This window comes from Mustela lutreola, chromosome 8 (genome assembly GCF_030435805.1).
Source record: "Mustela lutreola isolate mMusLut2 chromosome 8, mMusLut2.pri, whole genome shotgun sequence".
NCBI lineage: Eukaryota > Metazoa > Chordata > Mammalia > Carnivora > Mustelidae > Mustela > Mustela lutreola.
Genome location: NC_081297.1, coordinates 33,504,315 through 33,531,429, shown reverse-complemented (window position 1 = coordinate 33,531,429; position 27,115 = coordinate 33,504,315). Strand labels below are relative to the sequence as shown.

Below are 27,115 nucleotides of genomic sequence, written 5' to 3'. Positions count from 1 at the left end.
TAAATAGTTCTTATGTACTATTTTACTTAATCTGTTTTATAGAGGTTCATGATATCTTGACTGATTTAAAGTAATCGTAATAGTGTGTTTCTTTACTATATATTTTTTTCTACAAAAATACCTGGCACAGGAGCACGTGGGTGGCTTAGTTGGTTAAGCATCTGCCTTCAGCTCAGGTCATGGTGTCATGGCCCTGGGGTTGAGCCCCAAGTCAGGCTCCCTGTTGAACTGGGAGTCTGTTTCTCCCTCCCTTCTGTCCCCCACTTCATACTCTCTGTCTCTGTCTCTCAAATAAATAAATAAATCTTCAAAAAACAAAAAACCTGGCACAGCAACATTATACTTTATGGATATTTTTGCTTCTTTGTGTTTTTTAACTGTAAAAAGTTTTTTTGTTTATATTTAGCAGTAGTATATTGAAGAATGTATACATATATACATTAAGATTTTATTACTTACTAATTATGTATAATGAAAACAAATAAAAGGATTTAGAAGGAACCTGGAAAAGTCTGGCCAAAATCTACCCATCCATGACCTCATAATGGAGAGGGCTGCTTGTTCTTTCTGGAGTAAATTCTAGGTAAATACTAGGTAAATGGAGCACATGATGTTGATTCCCTACCTCATCACCAAGTGTTTAATAAGTGCCTCTTATGTGTTAGGAATTGTGCCTTGGATCTATGAATCTAAAGATGATTTAAGAACAGGCTAGTGTTCTTATTATTAATACCTTTGTTATTAATAATTTCTATTGTATAAAAGAACTATAGAAAAAGAATATATAAAATGTTATGGAGATACAGAAGAGGAACAGTCTTCATCCTACCTCTATATCTTTTTATAATGAAAGTTTGGTTCTTAAAATTTTTTATTTACTATTTTCTTTTAAGATTTTTACTTACTTACTTGACAGACAGAGATCACAAGTAGGCAGAGAGGCAGGCAGAGGGAGAGGAGGAAGCAGGTTCCCCGCTGAGCAGAGAGACGGACGTGGGGCTCGATCCCAAGACTCTGGGATCATGACCTGAGCTGAAGGCAGAGACTTTAACCCACTGAGCCACTCAGGCACCCCACTATTATTATTTTTAGTAATCTCTACACCCAAGGTGGGGTTTGAACTCACAACTCTGAGATCGAGAGTCATATGCTCTTCCAACTGAGCCAGCCTGGCGCCCCCGCATCTCCATATTTTTAAGCAAAATTTTTATTTTGAAATACATCCCAATTCTTATATTAAGTATGCTGAATATATTTATAATATAAATAAAAATATATTAGGTATATTAAATACTTGACTCCATCCCAAATAATCAACCTTATTTTCAGTTTTTATCTGCATCTCTAATTAAGCTGTTCTCATATTGCTTCATGTATGCTTCATCTTCAACATCTGGTCAGTGATGCACAGTTTATGCACTTTAACATTCATGAACTTAATTTGGGTCTTAAAGGATTCTGTAGAGATATCAAAAGAGGATTTATTATCTTTAACTTAGAGATGAGGAAATGGCAACGCAGAAGGGTTCAGAGGCTTGGTCAAGATCACTGGCTAGTAAAACTCAAGTCTCAATCAGATCCCATTTCCTTTGACGTCTGTTTAAGGACTGTCTGCTACAGCACATCTCCCACTTGTGATACTTAGCAAGGTGGTACTCAAAAACTTAATTGATTAATTGATATTTCTATTCATAGAATAATTCTTCTTACGGAGTAAATACCAAAGGATAGTGTGTGGGTTATAGGATGTTCTGATGAGTGCTGTGGTGTGGGAAACTGTGTCAAATAAGTAATTTCTGTAATTGTTTTGTTTCTCACAATTGCATAGACATACCTGCTTGTGATATCCCAGAGCCCTTTGTTGATATTATGCTTATGTCCATTCTTACATAAGCCTTATTTTGTAGGTTTCTGGGTAATTTGATTTTATAGAATGCTGCCCTGAATTTTAAGCTCTTTGAGAAGAACCATTTTCCTTACAATGCTGCCTAATTCTCAAGTAATATTTGCTGAATGAGTATGTGAATAACACAGGGCTTTTTAAAGTAAGCTTGGCTATATATATTTTACTTTTTCTATATCTGTATAATCTTAAATTGCCTGAAAAACCTTAAATTGCAAACTTGAGTTAAATCTCTTGTTTTAAAGTAGTATCTCCAATATAGAATATGAAAACCTTAACAATTTAACTAGAGATATCTATGCTTTATGTGTGGCCTATCCTGAACCCCTTGGAGAAAGACTTTATACAGAAACTAAGATTTTTTTGGAAAATCACGTACGGCATTTGCACAAGGTAAGAAGTAGTACATACATGACATAAATGTGTTTGTAGCTGGGTAGTTACTATTAGGCTAGTTTACTGTTTTCCAGTGCATAACTTATATCAGGTTAAGGTTATTTGCTTTGTTTCCTAAATAGAATTTTTTTTTATTATATAGATTTAAGGTTTGTGAGTTAAGCATTATATTAGATTCTTCAAGGGAAATCAGTTTAGTTATTCAGGATCATATAACTAGTAACTGAAATAGTGGAGTTTCAAATCAAGGTTTGTTCAACTTTAAAATTTGCTTATATGTCCTCTGGATGGTGTTTATTAGAACCGTTTTCTCTTACTCTTGCTTCCCACCTCTTGGTAAATCTCTGTCTTTATTATTTTCAGCCATTTAGCTGCCTCTATATATCCTACATAAAGTCTTACAAAAACCTAAAATGAAAAAGGGAAATGGTAAATTAAAAAGCATGATAGAGAAGAATGAATGAAACAAGATGGGATTGGGAGTGAGACAAACCATAAGTGACTCTTAATCTCACAAAACAAACTGAGGGTTGCTGGGAGGAGGGGTGTCGGAAGAGGGGGGTGGGGTTATGGACATTGGGGAGGGTATGTGCTGTGGTGAGTGCTGTGAAGTGTGTAAACCTGGCGATTCACAGACCTGTACCCCTGGGGATAAAAATACATTATATGTTTATAAAAAATTTTAAAAAATGAAAAAAAGAAATAAAAAGCATGATAGAAACTGTTCCTGTGACCCCTTATTTTAGTTAGTATGCCATATGTACAAGGGCAACATCATGGGCTTGATCTGTGTATGAACAAAGAATTTGTGGCATTTGGCTATAGACAGTATTTCTTATTTTGGACTACTGGTCTGATCAGGAAGAGATCACTTATTGTCTGGGTTAGAAACGACTCTAACCTTCATTAGCTGTGTGACCATGGGCAACTCAATCTTCCTATGGATTGAAATTTAAGTTTCTTTATCTTTAAAATGGAGACACACTAGAGGATATTATGCTAAGCAAAATAAGTCAGAAAGATAGTTATCATATGGCTTCACTCACATGTGGAATTTATGAAACAAAATAGAGGATCATAGGGGAAGGGAGGGAAAAATAAGATGAAATTAGAGAGGTAGGTAAACAATAAGAGGCTGTTCTAACTCTAGGAAACAGGGTTGTTGGGGGGAAGGGTGGGGGAATGGGGTAACTAGGTGATCATTAAGAAGGGTACTTCATGCACTGGGTATTGTATGCAACTGATAAATCCCTGAACTCTACCTCTAAAACTAATAATGTTAATTAATTGAATTTAAATAAAATAAAATAAAAATTAAATGGAGATACATTAACACTGTATAATATTGTGTCTAACCTTGAATTTGGCTAGGTGCAGATAAATTTTAAAGTAGTGATAACCCCAGAGCACAATTGATCATGTGATGTTTCCCTTTTAAAACTTTAGAAGGAAATGCTCTACTTTTTATTATACATGGCGGATACATTTTAGTGTTCTAATATGTGCTATAATTTATCAGCTCATGAAAGCACTTTTGATAATAGATACTTGAAATTGTTCTTACAATGTTTCATAACTTAAAGTTCTGTTATGATAATCTAGTGAACTTTGGCTATCCCATAATTGTTACCTGTGTAAGGCACTTACAAATTATTCAAGTTTTATATTTTAGCATGGGTTGTGTTTTTTTAAAAAATGTTTTATTTTGAAATACTTTCAGACTTACAGGAAAGTTGTAAAAGTAATACAAATTTCCTATATCCTTTTTACCAGCTTTTTAAGGTTAACATCTCATATAACAGTGGTACAGTTATTAACACTAGGAAATTAACATTGGTGTAATTACATTTTAAAGTAATGTGAAATAGTTTTATGAAAGTTTAGAATACTTACATAATTGTATAACATATGTTTTCTCAGATCCTGTGACAAAAAAGAAGTTGGCTAATAGTTGATGACAAAGTAAACTATTAACATAGCCAACAGATTTGAAGCAGTTTCACCTGTGAGAAGAAAATTTTGTTTGATTGGGGGAGGGAACTTTTTAAATTACTAACGTAATTGCCGTTTTCAGAATTAACTACTGTGAATATTTTTGAATATCTATACTTAAATACATCTGTTTTGGCATATGTTGATAATATATATAATTTGATATTTGTCCTTTGCCTATTTTTGCTTTGTGTAGACTTCCATTGTTATTAGAAAATGGAATCATATTATACACTTTATAATCTTTTTGATTTTAATATTATTATAATACTCTTTGTCATTAAATGGACTTTTATAATTCTGGCAATGATTGTAAAATTTTTCATTGTGTAGAGATAATACAATTTGTTTAAATATTCTCATACTGCTGGGCATGTGGATTATTTGCAATATATATAATTTGTTTTTATAAGCAGTACTTCTGTGAATATCTTGGTAGCTAAATTATTTTTGTGTAGCCGAGTTTTTTATAGGATAAATTCGTGGACATAGAATTATTAAGTCATAGGTCATGAACATTTTTTTATTGTTTTGACAAACAGTAACAAATTGTTCTCATATTTATTCACCCAGCAGCAGCAGTTTCTAAGTGTGCTTTTCCCCCCAGTGTTATTAATAATAGTTGCTATTTTTAATTAATTTATTAAAATGACAGGCAAAAAAATACTATTTATAAGTTATTTTTTTCTCCTGAGCCTTAATTATTAAAATTCCACATTTAAAAGCATTGCATTTCAGCAGAGAATTAATTAGATGGAAATTAAGGTCATGGGTTGCTTAAAGTCCTAGGTACAGTTTATGAAAGAACTGAGATAAAAGAACCTGGTATCTTTTGAATGTCAGTCCAGTGTATTTTTACTGAGACTAGATTTCCTTCAAAAATAACTTTTAAAAAATTAGATCTCAGGTTTAAGTTTGATATTTTTATTTTTCAAAAAGTAATAGATTTCTGTTAAGTAAATATAAAACAACTTATTTGGGGAATATAGAAAAGGTGTAAATTTTCATGAATAGCCTTATTAACATAAGTGAGTAATTCAGAGTGATGATATATTTATATAACTAGCAGGATGACCAAAAGTGAGGGATTTGAGGAAGCACACAGATACATGGCAGTAGAATTATATCCTCTTTTAAATTGATCTTAGTATAATATTGTAGCCTAAAGATACCTCACACTATTACATTTTATCTTTTTAGAGAATGGAACTGTTAACTCTCTAGTATGGATGCTTTATTTTCATATCTAAGACACATTTTTTCCTGGTCATTTAAGTTTTACTAAAAGTAGTTAAATTAGAATGTAACTGTAAATATAATATAGAATACTTTTAAAAATAATTTTTGATAAATTTCATAGCTTACAAATGAAAATGATTAGCGCTTTCCAAGTAAAAATGTATTTCTTCTTTATATAGAGAGTTCTGGAGTCTGAAGAGCAAGTACTTGTTATGTATCATAGGTATTGGGAGGAATATAGCAAAGGTGCAGACTATATGGACTGCTTGTATAGGTAAGTACACCTTTAAACTTTTGACAACCCAAGCAGTGTTGCGGGTATTCAGTAATTGAAGGACTTTTGGGTTTTGGCTTTTTGTTTTTAAATTTTTAAATAAATGAACAAAACTAAAGCATTCTCTGCTCAATGGGCTTTGTCTGCTATGGAGAAAGGTCTGTAGTCTGGGTCATGTGGGTCTTTGGAAGCCAGGCAGGGTATGGAAAGTTACTCTCTGAAAACTAAAACTATATTTAATTTCATAGTTCTATTTTTCTTTTTTTCATATTGTCTGGGACTCTTTTTCTCTCTATATATAGTACATGTTAAATCTTGACAGAGTTCCAAAGTGCAACTTCAGCTTGGATGAAACTTGGTGAAATAAATCCAAGCCCATGTTCCTCTCCAGTATGTTCTTATTTGACTGTAAGATCCAGTATTTTATGTTTCATGGAAAGACTGGTAGTTAAAGCATTCAGCCGTTGTTCTCTTGAAGTTCTACCTTATCCTTTAGGCATTGTATTAAATTACCTACAGTGTCTTAATGCCTTCTCTCACATTTTCCTGTCTCTCCTTGTACTCCTGTATCTGTCTGGATTGCTTGTCTGAATTGCTTGTCTTCCTTTCTCTAAGTGACTAATTCTGATGTGTTTTTCTGCCATTCCTGTCTCTGAACTTCCCTCTTCCTTGTTCTACCCAGTCTTCTACTTAGATCTTTTGTGTTAACTGTTGCTCTGGCATATTTCTGTGGTGCTCTGTGCTAATCCTCTCTAACCCATTCACAGAGACAATGGAAATAATTTCCTGGGTACATAAGGAAGAAACCTGTTTATTGAAGAAAAGTGGATAAATAAGGAATAGTATTGTTAAGTCACCTGGGCTTTTTACCTTTGGAATGAGAGTGACTACTCTTGAAATGGTTGTGGCTTATGATGAAGGCGATAATTTTGGCCTATGCATTGTGGCCTGGGCAGAGATGGACCCCTGCCTCAGTTTCTCACTGGGGAGAAACTCCTCAGTTCTCCCCAGTGAGAAACTCAGGAATGAAGCTGGCTGGCAGAGCATTTTCTGTATAGTTACTCCATGCATTGCTGGAGTACCACACTGAGGCTAGGGCTTGGTTCTCTTGGCGTGAAATGGAAGGAAGAGAGGTAAATGTTTGTCCTTTTTCAGTGGTTCCTGTTCCTGTAGGTTTTTATAACAACACCGAAGTTTACTTAAAGTTGCCTCTGTTGAAAACTGGAGTTTATTTCAACCGCCATTAGCTTTTTTTTTCTTCTTAGAAGAGCCAAATGTAATGAAATCAGAAGCTAGAAGTTTCTGACAAGCACAAGGTTTACTGTGGCTTTGGCTTTTATAAAACAGTGTTTACCATACATTAAACATATTGACATTTCATGGGTTTTTTTTCCCCCCCTTTTCATCCATCAAAGTAAGATAGTCATAAATAGAACTTTTAGGACTACCCTAGATAAATTGTGGAGGAGAATTAGAGGAATCTTAAGGATAAGAGTGAGAACACATGCATGCCTTTGGCATTGCTGAGAAGCTTGGGCCACTGGTATATAGATGTCTAAGAGAGTAGTTAGACTGTATGCCAGTGCAGTATGCTATGTGCAGTGTGTTCCCTCTTGAGCTGAGACATTTTCATAAAGATTTAAATTGTTTTTCTTGTTTCATTTTGTTTCCTAGGTTCTCCTTGCATCTGTCTGTATCTCTTATTTGCCAAAATCAATAACTTGGTACTATTTAAATCAATACTAATATTAATAATAAATTGGTACTGTTACTGAGCTTTTATTAAATACATATGATATATACACGAATGTATGTATGTATATAAACCATATGAGGTAGTTGGTGTCACCAGATTTGCAGCGGAGCAAACTAGGCTCAAAGAGGTTAAATGACTTTGCTTAGCGTTACTCAGCTACCAAAAAAAAAAAAAAAAAAAAAAATCACAATTTAAACCCAGATCAGTCCAATTAAGCCTATTTAACTTCTTCATTTTACTTTAGTCTCATTCTAAATACACTCTTTCAGTCATTTAGGTAGATTCTGTTCTCATAACTTAGCTTAAACTATGCATTCTTTCTAGAATGATTTCAATTTCTCCTGGTTTTAGCTATGACCTATATACTGCTAACCACCAAAATATGGGCTTATCCCAGGTGGCCCAAGTTTCAGAGTATTTTTTACCTAGCCTGCCTGTTCCTTTAGGGTATTCCATGGGTACGTTGTAGAACTGCAGATTTCAAAACTGAGCTTATTATCTTTTACATCCACACTGTTCCCAGTATTATTAATTTTATTATTTATTATTATTACTTTTTAAGTAGGCTCCATGCCCAGCGTGGAGCCCAATACAAGGCTTGAACTCATGACCCTGAGATCAGTACCTGAGCTGAGATCAGGAGTTAAGACATTTAACCAATTGAGCCACTCAGGTGCCCCAGTATTACTAACTTTAATTGGAAATAATACTGTATATTATTATATGTACTGTATATCCAGACGTAGATGCTGGAAGCCTCAGTTATCCTTTCTTCATTTATGATTCATTATGATTATCCTCTCTACCTATTGGTCAGGTCCTCCAAATGTCTCTTAAATTCATTATTTCCTTTGCATTGTAAGCATTTTGTTGTTTCTCTTGTTAATGATAAGTCCCTATAAGCAGTCTTCCAGCCTTTGATTTCAAATTTTTTCTGTTTACTGAACTCATGTTATTTTTTTTAACATGCAGATCGGATCACTCTGAAATCACCTAGTAACCTTCCATTGTCTTTATCAAAGACTTAGAACTAATGGCTCCTGGGGTTCACTTATAGAGAATTTTATTTGACCACTGTGGCTGATCATCATTTATTTAATTATATTGGTAGTATAGATGGTAAGATCCTTTTCATAGAGGATATAGTTGGCAGTAATTAGATGAAAACTGCTTAATGATAGTTTTTAATTGTGGGGTACTGAGGTTATCAAGGCTAGCTATCATTTTTAATCATACTCTGTAAGGAAATAAATAAAAAATAAATCAAGAAATAAAAAGGAAAAATTCATTTTTGTTTCAAAAGTATTTTTAAATTTTTTTATCAAGTAATTTCTAGCCTCTTCGTTATTCTGACTGATTTATAAAATGGATATGCATTAGCATAGGTAGTTTAAGGATTCTGACTTTAAAGAAAATAATGATATTCCTGCCTCAACGTTTCCCAGTACTCCATACCTCTTTAGATCCTGCTGGCTCTTGAAGTGGAGTACATAAGATATTAACTGGAGAACTAACAACTCTTGAAATCCAGTAGGTATTAGCATGAGAACAATTTTGTAATGGAATTTCCTAAGACAGATTGAAATGCTTGGTTTCTCTGAGGCTTCAAAGTTACTTTTGGCTATTCCTTATTATCAAGTACTATTTAATTTTGTCAGTGCTAATGTTCCAGGAAAGCAAAGGATACTTACTAAATACTTTGTTGATGAAATAAATTATAAAAACATTTATAAAAATTATAAAAACTACTGCATTATATGTGAGCAGAACAGCAAGATATTGCCTGTGTGGTAGAGTATAAAATATTTTAAGAAATTATTGGAACCTGATTTCTTTTATGATTTCCTAGAATGTATGTCTTAATTTAAAAACAGATGTGTGATGAGTAAAATTGACTGTAAAATACTCCAATGACAGAAATTAAGAATTGTATCCACACATCAAAATGAAAAAATTGTGCTGTTTACATTTTAAGTTAAATCTTTAAATTATTTTAAAAGCTTATCTATCAAGCTTAAACTTAACATCAAGAGTAGAAATCTGGAATGAGAAAGATAGAGTTAATTGTAAGTTTGTTTTATTCCATGAGGTAAAGAGAATAGTGACTTATCCTGTCAGATATCAGACATAAAGCTCCACTAAAGCAGTATGCTGGCTCAAGAATATGCATACAGATCTTTGAAACGGAATAGTGATTCCTGACCTCTGCAGATCTAGCAGCTGGTCGTTCAGCATTAACAAACCGCTATCCTAAGAAGTTTATACTTACTCTGTAGGTATAAAGGAGCTACTCAGGATTCTGAATAGGTGAGTAATTTTTAGATGAATTGGAGATGGCAGAAACAGGAAGTAGAGACCAGTCATGGGAGTGTTGCACATGATCCAAGCAGAGAGGCATTGGAAGAGAGAAGGAAAGTAATGGGAGAGTGTGAGTAGCAGTTTCAGAGGACATGAAAAGCAGCTGATTAAAGGAGTGAAATGGAAGGAAGAGAGGTAAATGTTTCTAATCTCTTAGTGAGATTACTGGAATGGCATGGTACCACAGACCAAAAAAGAAACTTTTTTGGTGTTGGTTTGGTGCGACAAACTTGGTTTGGTGCGAAGGATGCATAAAGGAAGGTACATATAAATGGTAAAGATATGACAAAGTCCCACTACTCAGGGAACACATGTCACTGTTGAAATATTATATTTGTTTACGTTTGTATATTCTACCAGATGTGTAAACTCTGTGCAGGAAGCCCACATTTTTGTTTTTCATCTTTCTGTCCCTGGGGCCTGGCACACTACCTGATTTAGAATTCATGCTTGGTCATTACTTGTTGAATGAGTGAGGGAGAACTTGTGAAATTTCTGTGCCAGCTCTGCCACTTGCTAGCAGATTTACCATCGGCAAGTTCTTTAAGCTTTCTAAGCTGCAGTTTTCTTACATATAAAAGGAGGATCTTATGATAATACCACACTTTATCTAGCTCATAGTATGCAGCCATATAAAATGCTTATGGGTATGCCTGACATGTGACACGAGCTCAGTAAATGTTAGTGATTACTTTTATTTCCTGGCATTTGTGTTTTTATGATCTGGCTCCAGGCTGCTTTTCTAAGTTTGTATTCTAATATTAGCTTTTATTATCCCTGCTGTCTGGAATTTTGTCCATTTATGTATTCAGTAATTCATCAAGGAAGTATTTTTTGAGGACTTCATATTTACCTGCCACTGGTTCTGGATGCTGTGTAAGCAAGGTCTTTGCTTTGTAGTTCTTATATTCTGGAGAGGCGACAGATGTACAGAGCAAGTAAGCAAATGAAAGAATTGGATTTATTTCACAAAGTAGTAAGTACCGTGAAGAATATAAAACAGTTATATATAGTTATTTAAATCGGAGTAGAAGTTAAAGTTCATTTGGCTTGGTTTCAGGTCAGGCCTGAGAGAAGTGTGTCTGAGCTGAGACCTGAATGACAGAGGTCAGAGGTTAAAATATCTCTTCAATTTATATATTCCTGTTTGAGGCCAGGTAGCCCAGATGTTCTCTCTTTAGCTCTTATTTCTGTCTCATTCCTGTTCCCTTTCTTCAGATGAAAGGCATGGTTGAAAACCCAACATGAAATTAGGAGGATGTACTACTGGAGAGGATGGGAGGAAGGATGAATTGGCATTTTGGAGGAAAAATGTAATAGGACATTGTAACATGGGTAGAAGAGACTAAGATGTCCAAGGGAGTTACCAGGGTTTTAAGCCTTGGAGTTTAGAGGCTTGTAGTCAGTTGGTGTCGGAATGCAACTTGTGTAAGTGGTTGTATCTATACAGCTTTGGCGTTAATTCCAGGAATTGTGTTTTTCATTGTCTCCTAGAGTTGTTTGTGAAGTTATGCAGTTGAAACTTTTGTTGTCTTTGTTTCCAGTTTCATTTGTCTGCAGACATGAAGTAGACTTCTCATTTTGATGCAGTGAAAGCTAGAAAGTGTTTCACTTTAGAGAGTTTGTGGTTATTGCCTATTTGTGTTGTCTATAGCTATTTACACATGGCAGAACCTTTCAAATCAGTATTTTTAGGTGGTGAGCATTATAGGCATTATAGTGAAATCTAAGATTGCGAAAAGTGAGTGCAATAACATTTTGAGCCCTTTCTACACATTTTATTTCCTATAAAGAACTCTATATTCAACTCAATAATTTGTGGAGTTCAATACAGCTATTAGTCTTAGAATGTGTTGAGACATTATAAAGCTGTTTTCCTCTGGGTGGACGAAGTGATTTTACATTTGTCAGTTTTGCCCATACTTCTTACTGTATATAACAGTCTATTTTATTTTCTTACCTACTAATTGTGATCTCTTTTTGTTGTTGTTTAAAAATGAAAAGTTACATCTTTTCCTGGTGATAGATATAAATTGAAGAACGGACTTGAGTTTTACCTTTAACTATTTCTTTGTTTAATTCCTTGCGAAGTGAACTATCCTGACTTACCAAGAAGAATCTGGGAATGTGAAAATTATATGCAGAAGGATTGTAGAAGCACCTTGGGTACTAGCTGTTGGGTTATATGAGTACTGGAAATTTTTAGAGCAAAACCCTTGAGTTTTTAAAAGTGAGACTGAAGTAATAGGCTTTTCCTCTACTACTCTAGAGGTTATTCTTTTGCTCTTAGCCTTTGGCTGATACTTTTGATCCTTTTAAATTGTATTTCTTACTTCTGCATAATTTCTTTGGATATGTTACCACACTCTTCTATAGTTGATTTATATAACCCTAAAATTGCTATTTTCAAGTTGCAAGTTAATTGTTTTCCTCCTGATTTTAATATAATGTCCATGGTACTATATTTGTTTTTCAGGTATCTCAACACACAGTTTATTAAAAAGAATAAATTGACAGAAGCTGACCTTCAGTATGGCTATGGTGGTGTAGATATGAATGAACCACTTATGGAAATAGGAGAGGTAGGAAATTCTTTACCTGAATGGCAGATGTGAGAGTGTTTTAATATATATATTGCGGGAATTTGATTTTCCTTTATTTTAAGGATACAATGTTGACTGTCTTAAAATTGTCAAGATTTAAAACATCATAAATGTTAATAAAATACTGCAACGATTTCCTAAGAATCTTTACATGGATGAGAACGGAAGAGATATAATTAGTATTATTTTAAAAATTAAAAATAGATGAATAAATGACAGTTTAATAGTTTCACTATGTGAAAAATTCATAAAAAGTCTTTAAGAAAATATTTTCCAAGAGTATTTAGAACATACTCTTGAGATTGTTGTAGTTAAAAAGTGTGAAGGTCAAGGCGTCTGGATGGTTTAGTTGGTTGAGCATCTGACTCTTGATTTTAGCTCAGGTCATGATCTCAGGGTTGTGGAGTTGAGCCCTGTGTCAGGCTCCATGCTGGATGTGGAGCCTGCATAGGATTTTCTCTCTCTCTCCCCCTCTTCTTTTGGCCCTCCCCCCATTTCATGTCCTGCATGCTCCCTCTCTTTAAAAAAAAAGTGCAGGGACGCCTGGGTGGCTCAGTTGGTTGGACGACTGCCTTCAGCTCAGGTCATGATCCTGGAGTCCCGGGATCGAGTCCCACATCGGGCTCCCAGCTCCACGGGGAGTCTGCTTCTCTCTCTGACCTTCTCCTCGCTCATGCTCTCTCACTGTCTCTCTCTCTCAAATAAATAAATAAATAAATAAATCTTTTAAATAAATAAATAAATAAATAAATAAATAAATAAAAAGTGCAAAGGTCCTAGGCTTAAAAGAGATCCTAAAAGAGAAGAAATACAGATTTATGGATATAACATATTTATTTTAATTTAAAAAGTAATTAAAGAAGTTCAGAATAAAACAATGAAGCATGGAGGTCAGGTATTTCTTTCAGATTCTTGAGGTAAAATGTAAATTTAAATGTGGAAAGTTACAGAAAACATACATTGGTTGTAAAAGAAATACTCCAGTACAGTATTTGTTTATTCATCAGTCAGTAAATCATCATCAATCAATAAAGATGTATTTATTGAGTAGTCACACACTGATGATGCAGTGGTGAACAGGCAGAAGGTCTCTGTCCTCATGTACTTATCATGCCAGATAAGTACAGAAATTAATGTGAAATTGTGGTGAGTTAATGAAAGAAATAAACAGCTAAGATGTGGCATTAGTACAAATTTTACTTAGAATAATCATGTTGGAAAGAAATTCGTCATTATCTTTTTTTAAAAGATTTTATTTATTTATTTATTTGTTTGTTTGTTTATTTGACAGAGAGAGAGAGAGAGAGAGAGGGAGGGAGACACAGTGAGAGAGGGAACACAAGCAAGGGGAGTGGGAGAAGAAGGAGAAAACTTCTTGCTGAGCAGGGAACCCAATGTGGGGCTCGATCCCAGAACCCTGGGATCATGACCTGAGTTGAAGGCAGACCCTTAACGACTGAGCCACCCATGCACCCCTGTCATTGTCTTTCAGTAGACTTTAAAATGTGCAGTACTGTTAACCAGATAGTCCCATATCTGGTAATCTGTACTGTGAAAATAATAAATAATGGGGGAAAAAGTTTGAATACTTAGGAGTATTCCTTGTGGGGCACCTGGATGGCTCAGTTGGTTAAGCATCTGCCTTCAGGTCAGGTCATGATCCCAAGGTTCTGGGATCGAGCCCTGCATCTGCTCTCAGGGAGCCTGCTTCTCCCTCTCCCTCTACCTGCTGCTCCCCCTGCTTATGCTCACACACTTTCTCTCTCTGTCAAATAAATAAATAAATAAAATCTTTTAAAAAAAAGTATTCCTTGCGATCATTGTTAATAATAAGGGTGACTAATGGATAGGCAGTCTAAATGTCTAATATCCAATAGTAAAAACCATACATAGATGAATACGTACAGTACAATTTTGTTATGAAGGCAAAAAATAGTTCATAGGAACTTAATAAAGGCGAAAATATTTAATGAAAAAATTTGGACACAGTACATTAATAGGAATAAAACTATAAGGGAAAAAGGATGTAGAGTAACAGTTCAGTGGGAAATAATAATTGCTTTAGTTTGTAGGATTATAAGTGAATATTTTAATAATTGTCCCTTATCACCAACACTATCAAGCTCACTCTTCAGAGGAAATCACCATAAACAATGTCTTCCCTGAATTTTGCTTGTGCATTTATATATAAAAACTTATACTATGCATGTAATGGTTTAATTTTGTATTTTAAACATTAATGGTATCATATCCTATGTACCCTAATGATAGCATACCATATATCTTGCAACTTGTATTTCTTGCCTGTTTTGTTTTGTTTTTTGGTTAATGTGTCTAGTTCTTTGCACATAAGTTTATTTTTCTGAGAGTTCAGTATTCTATAGTAGGGATATAGAATAATTTCTTAATCATTTATTAAACTATTTTTCTTAGTGTTCAGTTCTTTGTTGTAATAAACAATACTGCTGTGAATATCATTGTTCATTTATTCATTTATTAAATATATTTTTAATCCCTCTGTGTCCTAGGCACTTTTCTGTATGCTGAGAATACAGTAGTGAACAAAGTAGACACAAATCTTCATGCTTAAGGAGTTAACATTTATATATAAATCTTTGTACATGAGCAGAAATTTTCTTAGAGTGAGTACCCAAAGTGGATTTTCTGGGTCCAAGCACACACTGAATTTTGATAGCCCCTCAGTTTGCTTTCAAAAGGTTTCTTAGTTTGTTCTCCTACTGTAGCTATAACATCTCATTTTCTTTTGTATCACCTTTTTCCCTGTTTGTGCAATTTAAAAAACAAAAAATAAGGGAAAACTTGAAGAATGGACCCTGTGGGATGGCAGATGCTTTTACTTATTTGAAATGGAATTACCAATTGATCAGAATAAGGTTACCCCAGGGAAATAGAATAAAGAGGCTAAAACCAGACTAATAGCTGTATAGATGCAATTATGTTGGAAACAGAGGAGCAATCAATTTTTGATACAGGAATAATTTATACTCTTTATGGGAAAAATATATTGAAGTTCAAATATGAAAGGCAAAACATAAAAACTTTTGGAAGGAAATATAAGAGCACACACATCCCTGACATTAGGGTAAGGAGGTTCTTAAAAGACAAGAAAAATACAGACAATAAAGGAAAAGATTGATAACTTTGAGACATTAAAATATAATTTATTTTTACTCAAAAAAACACTGTAAAGGAACTCAAATCAAGTCACAAACTATGTCTGTAATATATAAAACTGTGAAGGGTTTAATTTCTATAATAGATGAAGAACTCCTAGTTTTTATTAAGAACAAGATAAATACAACTGAATGATGGGCAAAAGAGATGAATTGGCATTTCACAGAAAAAAACTAAGATATACAATAAACGTATGAAAAGATACCCAGCCTCAAACAAGAAGATGCCAGTTAAAAACACAAGGATATACCAAAACAATCTATAAATTCATTGTAATCCCTATCAAAATACAAATAGCATTTTTCACAGACCTTGAATTTGTATGGAACCACTGAAGACCTGAAATAGCCTAATCTGTCCTGAGAAAGAAGAACAAAACTGAAGGTATTACAATTCTGGATGTCAAACTACCTCACAAGCTGTAGTAATCAAAACAGAATGTTACTAACACAGAAATAGACACATAGATCAGTGGAACAAGATAAAGTACCATGCATACAAACCCATGCTTTTATGGTCAGTTAATGTATGAGAAAGGAGGCTAGAATATGCAATGCAGAACACTCTATTCAGCAAATGGGGTTGGGAAAACTGCGCAACTACGTGCAAATGAATGGAACAACTCCTTTCTTATATCATACACAAAAATCAACTTAAAGTGGGTTAAAGATCTAAAAGTGAGACATGAAACCATAAAATGTCTAAAAGAAAATGTAGGTAGTATTCTTTTGGACATCATCCTTAGCAACATATTTATGAATGTATTTCCTCAGACAAGGGAAGCAAAAGCAATATTAAACTATTGGGACTACGCCAACATTAAAAAGCCTTTCCTCAGCAATGGAGACCATCAATAAAACAAGGCAACCCAGTGAATGGGAGAAAATATTTGCAAATGGCATCAAATAAGGGGTTAGTATCCAGAATGTAAAGAATTTATACAATCAACATTAAAAAACCCAAATGATTGGATTAAGAAATGAGCCGAGGACCCGAATAGACATTTTTCTTTTTCCAAAGAAGAGATACAAATGACCAACAGACACATGAAGAGATGCTCAAATCACTAATAATCAGGGAAATGCAAGTCAAAACCACAATGAGATATCACCTCACACTAGTCAGAATGGCTAGTAGCCAAAAGACAAGAAATAGCAAGTTTTGATGAGGATGTGGAAGGGAACCCTCATGGGCTGTTGGTGGGAATGTAAATTGATGGCCACTACTATGGAAAACAGAATGGATATTACTCAAAAAATGAAAAATAGAAATATCCTATAATGCAGTAATTCTACTACTGGGTATTTACTCAAAGAAAATGAAAACATGAATTTGTAAAAACATATGCACCCCTGTGTATATTGTACCAAATTATTTACATAATTTACAATATAAATTATGCAGGTAGCCCAGGTGTCCATTGATAGATGTATGAATAAAGAGGATGTAGTCTATATCTACAAAGGGATATTACTCAGCCATAGAAGAAACGAATCTTGTCATTTGCAACAACATGGATCTAGAGTATATAATGCCATGTTAAGTCAGAGAAAAAAAACAAAAGCAAAAAAAAACCAGATTTAATTATAGGGAATGAACTAATGTTCATTCACTCCCCAGAGGGGAAGTGGGTGAGGGGATGGGTGAAATAGGTTAAGGGTATTAAAAATACATTTATCTTGATGAGCACTGAGTAATATTTAGAATTGTTGAATCACAATGTTGTACACCTGAAATTAGTGCTGTGTGTTAACTATACGGGACTTAAAATTTTAAAAAATTGTGGGGATATGTACACATTTGGTAGAATTATAGGCAAGGGAATGATTTTACATAATATTCTGGGTTGTGGGAACATCTGAGGGGAAGGTAGGAGGACATTCAGAGCACTGGTAATAGGGAAGTTGTGTTTCTTAAACTGGGTTGTGAGTACAGGAATGTATTTTATTATTCTTTTAATTGACTTACCCTTTATGTTTGTATGAGAGGTTTTATAATTTTAAAAATCAGCCAACATGGGACGCCTGGGTGGCTCAGTTGGTTAGGCAGCTGCCTTCGGCTCAGGTCATCATGATCCCAGCGTCCTGGGATCAAGTCCCACGTTGGGCTCCTTGCTCGGCAGGGAGCCTGCTTCTCCCTCTGCCTCTGCCTGCCTCTCTGTCTGCCTGTGCTCGCTCTTGCTCTCTCCCTCTATCCCTGACCAAAAAAAAAAAAAAAAAACATCAGCCAACAGCCAAATTACTTTAACATAATTCCTTCGTTTCTCTTAATCTTAGCATTTTTACAACCTTTCCATAATATCAGGCATTTAACAATCAATAAATTATGATTTATAAAAATCAAATCAAGTATTTCTTTAAGATTTTCAGTTAATTCAGTTAAATTCAATTCAGATTCAGTTAGTTCAAACCTTAATTCTGTTTTTTGTACAAGTTTGATACTCATTTTTAGTTTAAATTAGAAATTTGTTTTTTATGTATATTCAATTTTCATTTGACTTTTGAAATATTAGTTTTAAATACTTGATGTGTCTTTTTGCTTTAAAAAGTCTTGCAACATTTTAGTAAATGTTAAAAACAAATGATAGGTAATTCATCCTTGATTATTTTTCCTGGCAGCTAGCATTGGATATGTGGAGAAAATTGATGGTTGAACCACTTCAGACCATCCTTATCCGAATGTTGCTCCGAGAAATAAAAAAGTGAGTACTGACATTTGTCTTCTTGAGTCAATTCTATTTTCCTTTTTGAAACGGTTTTATATAGTGTACACTTGCATGGCAGTTAACTAGACGCAGGCCTTGGTTTACTTAAAGAAGCCTCATTTTCCATCTTAATGCCAATATTTTAAAATTGTTTTATAATCTTTTTTTTTGACAGGTCTTTGGTCATTAGCCCAAAATGCTTAGTAAATAAGTAAGTCCCTGAAAGAAAGTGACATGTTATTTGTTGTTGAAGAAAGTGACATGTCCTTTGTTGTTGATCTACCTCTTAGATCTTCTAGGGCATAGCTGAATTGTTTTGACATATTCTTTCAGTTTAACTCTTAATAAGGATAACCTATTTGGGAAAACAGATTACCTCTTAGTTCCAGTGTTAAATTAGTAACTTGCCTGTATGTGAGGTTTGTTTGTGGGAAAATGGCTTTGCATTCTATTCATGGCCCAGCATGGTGGACTCTTTACCTAATTTCTGTGTGAATAGAATTTAAGAGAGTAAGTTTTCCTGCAGAGTCCAGAGTAGAACATCCTAAAAAATTCTTACTGGACTTCACTTTTGGGTAATTAGAAGAACTAAAAGTCAGTCATACAGGTGTGTGTAAAATAAATGTCATTTTACTGGAACTGATGTTATAGGAGTTATCTAGACCAGTGAATTGCAGTATGATAATGGCCACTCCATCTGAAAATGCTTTCCTTAATACGAGTTTTTTATGTGAGGGAAAACAAGGAAATCATTGTTTTTTCTATGGGCTCCTCATAGGACATTAAAAAAACCAAACAAACAGAAACAAAAAAACAAGCCACCAAAGAGGATAGGGGAATATTTTAAAATTTAATGTTAATACTAAATAGTAGAAAGTAGATGATAGCAATTAGTAACTTGGTTTTAAAAAACTGTTACTTGTCCTTTTAATGATTCCATTTTATCCAAAGATAGGGAGATGGAGAAAAAAGGATAGTGAAGCAGTAGGGTGGGACATTTTTTATTTTTCTCTTTTCTTTACTAAACCATAATTAACTGAAAGAACACTCCCAGTAATATTTGTAGGTTCTAATGTATTTATTTTGTTGTGAAGTAGTAACTTGTTTCTTGACTTGGAATTCAGCTATTTTACATTAAGTTTATTGAAAATACTGTTAAAATTTTCTAAATGCAGTTTTTTGAAATGTCTCTTTTAATATGTTTGATATGTATGATAATGGCCACTCCATCTGAAAATGCTTTCCTTAATACGAGTTTTTTATGTGAGGGAAAACAAGGAAATCATTGTTTTTTCTATGGGCTCCTCCCATAGAAAACCTAGTAAATTTGCCCAACCTAGTAAATTTTCTGAAGTGTGATTGTTAGTTTGTTAAAAATGAATTTGATGAAAAATGAAAGAAAATCTGTGTATGAAAAATAATAGAAGAGTAATAAAATAATAATAAAATTAAAGTTAAAAAATAATACAACAATACAGGATGTTCTGGAAAAGACAGATTATTTGATTAGAGATATTAGGACAACGTGTCTTAATTTTGTTGTTATAGTCAGCTTCCATGAAAGTATTATTTGAATGCCCTACTAATATTTTATTTATTTTTCTTGTATACTCTATTAAGTAGGTATTACCCCACATTTTACAGCTAAGGAAACTAAGGCATAACAATAACAACAATAATAATAAAATATGGGAGCTATGTGTCAAGAAGTGTTCTAAAAGCTTTACCTGCATTATCCTATTTGATCCTTACAACTCTGGGATGTTGGTGCTACTTCCATGACCATTTTACAAATGAAGATGTCGGTGGTGCCCTAACAAAGCTAATTTGACTCCAGCCCCATCTTCTTACTTCCAGGGATTCAAATATGGCTTCAGCTAATTCTAAAGTGTCTGTTAGTTTTTTCTTTCTTAAATTTTTAAATTATTTTTTATTTATTTATTTTTAAAAAGATTTTATTTATTTGACAGAGAGAGAGAGTACAAGTATGCAGAGCAGCAGGCAGAAGGAGGGGGAGAAGCAGACTCTCCACCGAGCAGGGAGACCAATATGAGGGTCCATCACAGGACCCTGGGATCATGACCTGAGCCAAAGGCAGCCGCTTAACTGACTGAGCCACCCAGGCGCCCCTTTTTTTTTATTTCTTAAAGATTTTATTTATTTATTTGACAGAGAGAGACAGCAAGAGAGGGAACACAAGCAGGGGGACTGGGAGAGGGAGAAGCAGGCTTCTCCTTGAGCAGGGAGCTTGATGTGGGGCTTGATCCTAGGAATCTGGATCCATGACCTGAGTTGAAGGCAGATGCTTAATGACTGAGCCACCACGCACCCCTATGCCTGTCTTTTAAATTCACAGAACATTTCTTCCATTCCTAGTTCTAGTACTTTGGCTTTTATATACATTTTAGTTTTATAATGCTTTGAATATTCTCGTAATTTCACACATAGTTCTTTATTTGATCATAAGAAAGCAGGGCAAGTTTTATTTATAAGTAAATAAATTGAACTTCAATAAGTAGAAATGACTTGCTGAATTTGAAATACCTAAGGAAAAAGATTCCATGTCTACAAACTTCCAATTTGGGTATTTTCACTGCATTGCTTTAGTATCTATTTATCCATTATCGTTAAAGATAATAAGGCTTATAACTTCCATTACACGGACAAGTGGTTCTGGTAGGTATTCCCCATTGGTAAAACTGGCTGACCCTTGTAATGATGGTGAATATTGTCATAGGCTCATTTTACAAATGGGGAAATTGAGGCTTGAAGAAAATAGTTAGCTTACTCAGGTCACATATCTAGTATATGGCTTAATGAGAATCAGAAGACCGGTAATTCTGATCCTTGAGTTGTGGTCTTACCCATATATTACATATTCTTAGCAGTGGTTTGTTGAAGTTGCATCTCATTGCCACTGCTGCTAACAGAGAAGTATTTTACTATGTGTACCTATAACGTCTTTGTGGAAAGAGGTCCACCAAACTTACAGAATAAAATCTGGGATCTAGCAGAGCATATTACAAATTTGATTTCCTGTCAGTTCATTCACAATTTCCTTTCCCTGCTTTCATCCCTAGGTTGCTAGATATTCTCTACAAGTGTCTAAAGGGCATTACTGTGAACTTGTGGTTTCTCAAATCTGGCCACTGAAAATCAAGCTTACACAAAGGATGTTTAAAAGCATTATCTTTCGGGCGCCTGGGTGACTCAGTGGGTTAAGCCGCTGCCTTCAGCTCAGGTCATGATCTCAGGGTCCTGGGATCGAGGCCCACATCGGGCTCTCTGCTCAGCAGGGAGCCTGCTTCCCTCTCTCTCTCTCTCTGCCTGCCTCTCTGTCTACTTGTGATCTCTCTCCGTCAAATAAATAAATAAAATCTTAAAAAAAAAAAAACATTATCTTTCTACAAAAAAAAAAAATTATAAAAGTAAAATGTGTTGATTGTATACAATTAAAAATGTATAGAAGGTTAAAAAGAGGAATTAAAAGACTTTTACTTTTCCCTTGATGCCTTCAGTTCTGTTATTTGAAGCAAATCCCTATTAAGGATTTAAAGTATTTTCTAATAGAAATTATCTGTGCATTTAAGATTGTATATATGCACATATATATGTGTGTACATATATTTATATGGATGTGTGTATGTATATACACATATATTACATATAATATACACATATGTACATGCACTTAGGGAGTTTATGTAAATATTAAGAATACTTAAAAATATGTTTTTCTTAAAAACTAGAACAGATTAGTGGTTGGTGTGAGACTATAATGTGGTAGTATGAGGGAGTTGTGTTATGGTTATAAAGTAGTTGTGTATCTTGAATATAGTGGCAGTATTAGGTATGTGATAAAATTGCATAGAATTACATATATACAAACAAATGACTGTGTATAAAAAAAACAAATGATTGTGTATAAAAACTAAATAAGGTAAAAAATCTGAGTAAGGTCTATAGGTTGTATCCATGTTGATTTCCTGTGATTGATGTATCATAATCATGAAGGATGTTACCACTGGAGAAAACTGGATGAATGTTTTCAGGACCACTCTGTATTATGTTGGCAACTTCCTATGAATCTATAATTATTTCAGAATTTAAAAATATATTTTTAAAGTTTAATTGGCACATAAAATGTGAATATCCGTTTTCTTCCTTTTAGCTGAAACTTTTTTCTCTTCCCAAGTATCTACTGATGATAATTTATTATACCTAAATATTTGTTTACTTAACTATAGTGGTTTTTATTTATTTGTGTGTGCGTGTGTGTGGAATCTTTATGGTCCTTTAGGAAGATAATGCAAACTCTGGAGCCTCCCCACATAAAAATACTTAATATGTATATGCACTCAGAACTTTACATTCTTTTTGTACTTTTATTTGTATTTTTGTAAAGATTTTATTTATTTGACAGAGCAAGAGCACAGGCAGGGGGAACAGTAGAGGGAGAGAGAGAAGCAGACTCCCCGCCAAGCAGGGAGCCCGATGTGGGGCTCAATCCCAGGACCTTGGGATTATGATCTGAGTCGAAGGCAGATGCTCAACCAGCTGAGCCACCCAGGCACCCTTTATATACTTTTTAGAAGGTTTATGGATTCCTAGGATCAGAAGAGCTGCTTTAGCATTTATATGGTAGACTCCTTTATCCCCAAGAAAACCATTTAGCAAATTATAATCTGAAATAAGTTTCTATGCTTAGTATTTGTTGAATCGGAAAAGTTTTTATTTATTCTGAAATTACAACTCAGCAGCAAAGCAGTCATGACTTTTTAGCATCCACTCTCTGTTGTATAATCATAAACAAAGACAAGTGACAAATGGAAAAAAAATTTTTTAACTTCATAGCTCCTGGTTTTTTGTTTTTTAAATTCTTCCTACTTTAACCATTATTCTAACATCATGCCCTATTAGATACCAAAGTTTCCTACAAGTGTGGCTCCCTATCATGGTTCTTCTCTATTCCACTTGTTTGTTTGTCTGTCCTTGGGCCCACACCTCACTGTGTTTATTATTACAGCATAATAAATCTTGATATCTGGTAAGACAAATTTGCCCTCCATAAGCCAGAAGTGTTCTTGCTTTTAGTTGGTCCTTTACTCTTTCATATATAGGTTGTAATCATCTTTTTTTAAAGGTGATTATAAGTTACCTAGAAGAAATTTTCTGTAGGATTGAAATTCAGTTGAAGATATAAGTTAGTTTGGAGAGAATTTACATCTTTTTTTTTTTTTTTTTTAAGATTTTAGTTATTTATTTGACAGGCAGAGAGGAGGAAGCAGGCTCCCCGCTGAGCAGAGAGCTCTATGCGGGGCTTGATCCCAGGACCCTGGGATCATGACCCGAATCAAAGGCAGAGGCTTAACCCACTGAGCCACTGAGGTGCCCCGAGAATTTACATCTTCATTAAATCTTCCTATTAAGTTATCCCTATTAAATCTTCCTATTACCTCCTAAATAGCTTTTTTAAAAAGATTTTATTTATTTATTTGACAGAGATCACAAGTAGGCAGAGAGGCAGACAGAGAGGAGGAAGCAGGCTCCCTACAGAGCAGAGAGCCCAATATGGGGCTTGATCCCAGGACCCTGGGACCTGAGCTGAAGGCAGAGGCTTTACCCCACTGAGCCACCCACCCACTCAGTTTTAGCCACTGAGCTAAAAACTATTTAGCACCCCCTAAATAGTTTTTATATATTTGTAAAGATTCTTCATGCTTTTTGTTTGATTTCAAGATACTTCATATTCTCTGATACTGTTACAAAAAGTTTATCTGTATAATTAGCCATTCTATTTGTTTTCTGCTAGTGTTTTGAAATACAACACTCAATATATAAATCTTATAGTCAGCCACCTTGTTAAATTCCATCGTTTCTAGCTTCATTTCCAAGAAAAAAAAAAGTGTCATTTCTAATAATTTGTGCTTATTTTTGTGCTTTCCATGTAAGCAGTCATAATCTGTTAATGATAGTTATATTTCTTGTGTGTGTGTATGTGCATGTGTGTGTGTGTGCGTGCACATGCTTCCTGTGCACATACACACACCCCCAATGACCAGGACCTCCACAGCAGTGTTGAAGAGGGGTGATGGGTAATGAGCATCTTTGTCTCATTCCTAATTTTAAAGATTACACATGTAACATTTCCTTTTTTAAAATGATGCTTCCTCTGATTTTTTTTATTAGATACTCTTTATCAGAATGATTAAATTAATTTGAATTTGGTATTGAGTTTTATAAAATGATTTCTATTTGTATTGAGCAGTCATGTTTTTTTCTATTAATCTGTTAGAGTGGTGGGTTACATTTATGGATTTTTTAATATTAAACTATCCTCATATAACTAGAATAAAACCCAGGTTGGTGGTTGTTTATAATAACTTTTATAACATTTTTGCATTTGATTTGCTAAATAATATTTTATTTAGAATTTTGAATGTATATCCATGAATGGAATGAGCCTATAACTATTCTTTCTCATATGTCTTTGGGTTTGGTATCAGGCTCATCCTTGTAGGATGGATTGGGGCTGTTTCTCTTTTTCTTTTGAGGAAAAGAGTGTTTTAAGAGTTGTAACTGGGGGGACGCCTGGTGGCTCAGTTGGTTAAGCAGCTGCCTTCCGGCTCAGGTCAGGATTTCAGCGTCCTGGGATCGAGTCCCACATCGGGCTCCTTGCTCAGCAGGGAGCCTGCTTCTCCCTCTGCCTCTGCCTGCAATTCTGTCTGCCTGTGCTCGTGCTCTCTCCCTCTCTCTCTCTGACAAATAAATAAATAAAATCTTAAAAAAAAAAAAAAAAGAGTTGTAACTGGGGTAATCTTTTTTAAAAATTTTCTTTAAATTCGTTAATTAACATACAGTGTATTATTAGTTTCATAGGTAGGGTTCAGTGACTCATCAGTCTTATATATAACACCCAGCGCTCATTACATCACGTGCCCTCTTTAATGACCATGGGGTGATCATTTTTTGGTGTTTAGTAAACTCCCTGCAAAACCATCTGGGTCTAGAGTTTCTTTGTAAGAAGAATTTTTTTTTTTCACATTTACAGATTAACCTTTGTCTTTGTTTTCTCTTACTGAAGTATAGGTGACATACTTTGTTATATTTGTTTCTGGTGTACAACATAGTGATCTGGCAATATTATACATCTGCTCACCACAAGTATAGTCACCATCTGTAACACCATCATATGTTATTAATATTATAGACTATATTTCCTATGCTGTACTTTTCATCTCTGTGACTTATTTATTTTACAACTGGAAGTTTATAGCTCTTAATACCCTTCACCTATGCCCCCCAACCACATCCCTGCCAGTAGCCACCGGTTTGTTCTGTTTTTTTGTTGAGTCTGAGTCTGTTTTTTTTGTTGTTGTTGTTATTTGCTTTGTTTTATAGATTATACGTCTAAGTGAAATCATGTGGCATTTGTCTTTTTCTGTTTGACTTATTTCACTTAGCATAATACCCTCTAGGTCCATCCGTGTTGTTGCAGATGACAAGATTTCATTCTTTTTTATGGCTGAGTAGTATCTATTGTGTATGTTTACTGCATCTTTATCCATTCATTCTATCAGTAGATGCTTTGGTTGGTTCCCTCTTTGGGCTATAGTAAATAATGTTGCAGTAAATACAGGGGTGCATATATCTTTGTGAATTCATCTTTGCATTTTCTCTAGATAAGTATCCAGTAGTGAAATTACTGGATTATAGGATATTTCTCTTTTTCATTTTCTAAGTAACATCCATTCTGTTTTCTGCAGTGGCTGCCATCAATTTGCATTCCCATCAACAGCCCATAGGACTTCCACATCCTGACCAATGGTTACTATTTTCTTGTCTTTTGGATACTAGCCATTCTGACTAGTGTGAGGTGATACCTCATTGTGGTTTTGATTTGCTTCTCCCTGATGATTAGTGATTTGAACATCTCTTTATGTGTCTGTTGGCCATTTGTATCTCTTTGGAAAAATGTCTATTCAGGTCCTCAGTCCATTTCTTAATTAAATTGTTTGGGTATTTTCTTTTATGTTGATTGTATCAATTCTTTTTTTTTTTTTTTTAAGATTTTATTTATTTATTTGACAGAGAGAAATCACAAGTAGGCAGAGAGACAGGCAGAGAGAGAGAGAGAGTGAAGCAGGCTCCCTGCTGAGCAGAGAGCCCGATACGGGACTCGATCCCAGGACCCTGAGATCATGACCTGAGCCGAAGGCAGCGGCTTAACCCACTGAGCCACCCAGGCGCCCTGATTGTATAAATTCTTTATGTATTCTGGATATTAGCCCCTTTATTGGATATATCATTTGCAAATACTCCCATTCACTGGGTTGCCTTTTTTGTTTTATTTATGGTCTCCTTTGCTGTGTAAAAGCTTTTTATTTTGGTACAGTCCCAGTAGTTTATTATTGCTTTTGTTTCCCTTGCCTGAGGACATATCCATAAATCTGTTGCTAAGGCTGATCCTGCCAGTATTTTCTTCTAGGTGTTTTGTGGTTTTGGGTCTCACATTTAGATCTTTAATCCAGTCTGAGTTTATTTTTATATATGGTGTAAGAAACTGATCCAGTTTCATTAATTTGCATATAGCTGTCGAGTTTTCCCAGCACCATTTATTGAAGAGACTGTCTTTTCCCCATTGTGTCTTCTAGCTTCCTTTGACATAGATTAATTGACCATAGAAGTGTGGGCT

The 27,115-nt window shown here is 34.5% G+C and overlaps 1 protein-coding gene across 3 annotated transcripts in view; it reads left to right on the top strand.

The window, feature by feature from the left end:
* CUL2 (cullin 2) overlaps positions 1 to 27,115 on the top strand; it is a 101,664-nt gene that overhangs the window by 33,455 nt on the left and 41,094 nt on the right. For all 3 annotated transcript variants that reach the window (XM_059184247.1, XM_059184246.1, XM_059184248.1), the window contains exons 3-6: positions 2,194 to 2,296; positions 5,710 to 5,804; positions 12,395 to 12,500; positions 18,335 to 18,417. In XM_059184247.1, the coding sequence (XP_059040230.1) occupies positions 2,194 to 2,296; positions 5,710 to 5,804; positions 12,395 to 12,500; positions 18,335 to 18,417 (387 nt within the window). The remainder of the gene's footprint in view (positions 1 to 2,193; positions 2,297 to 5,709; positions 5,805 to 12,394; positions 12,501 to 18,334; positions 18,418 to 27,115) is intronic.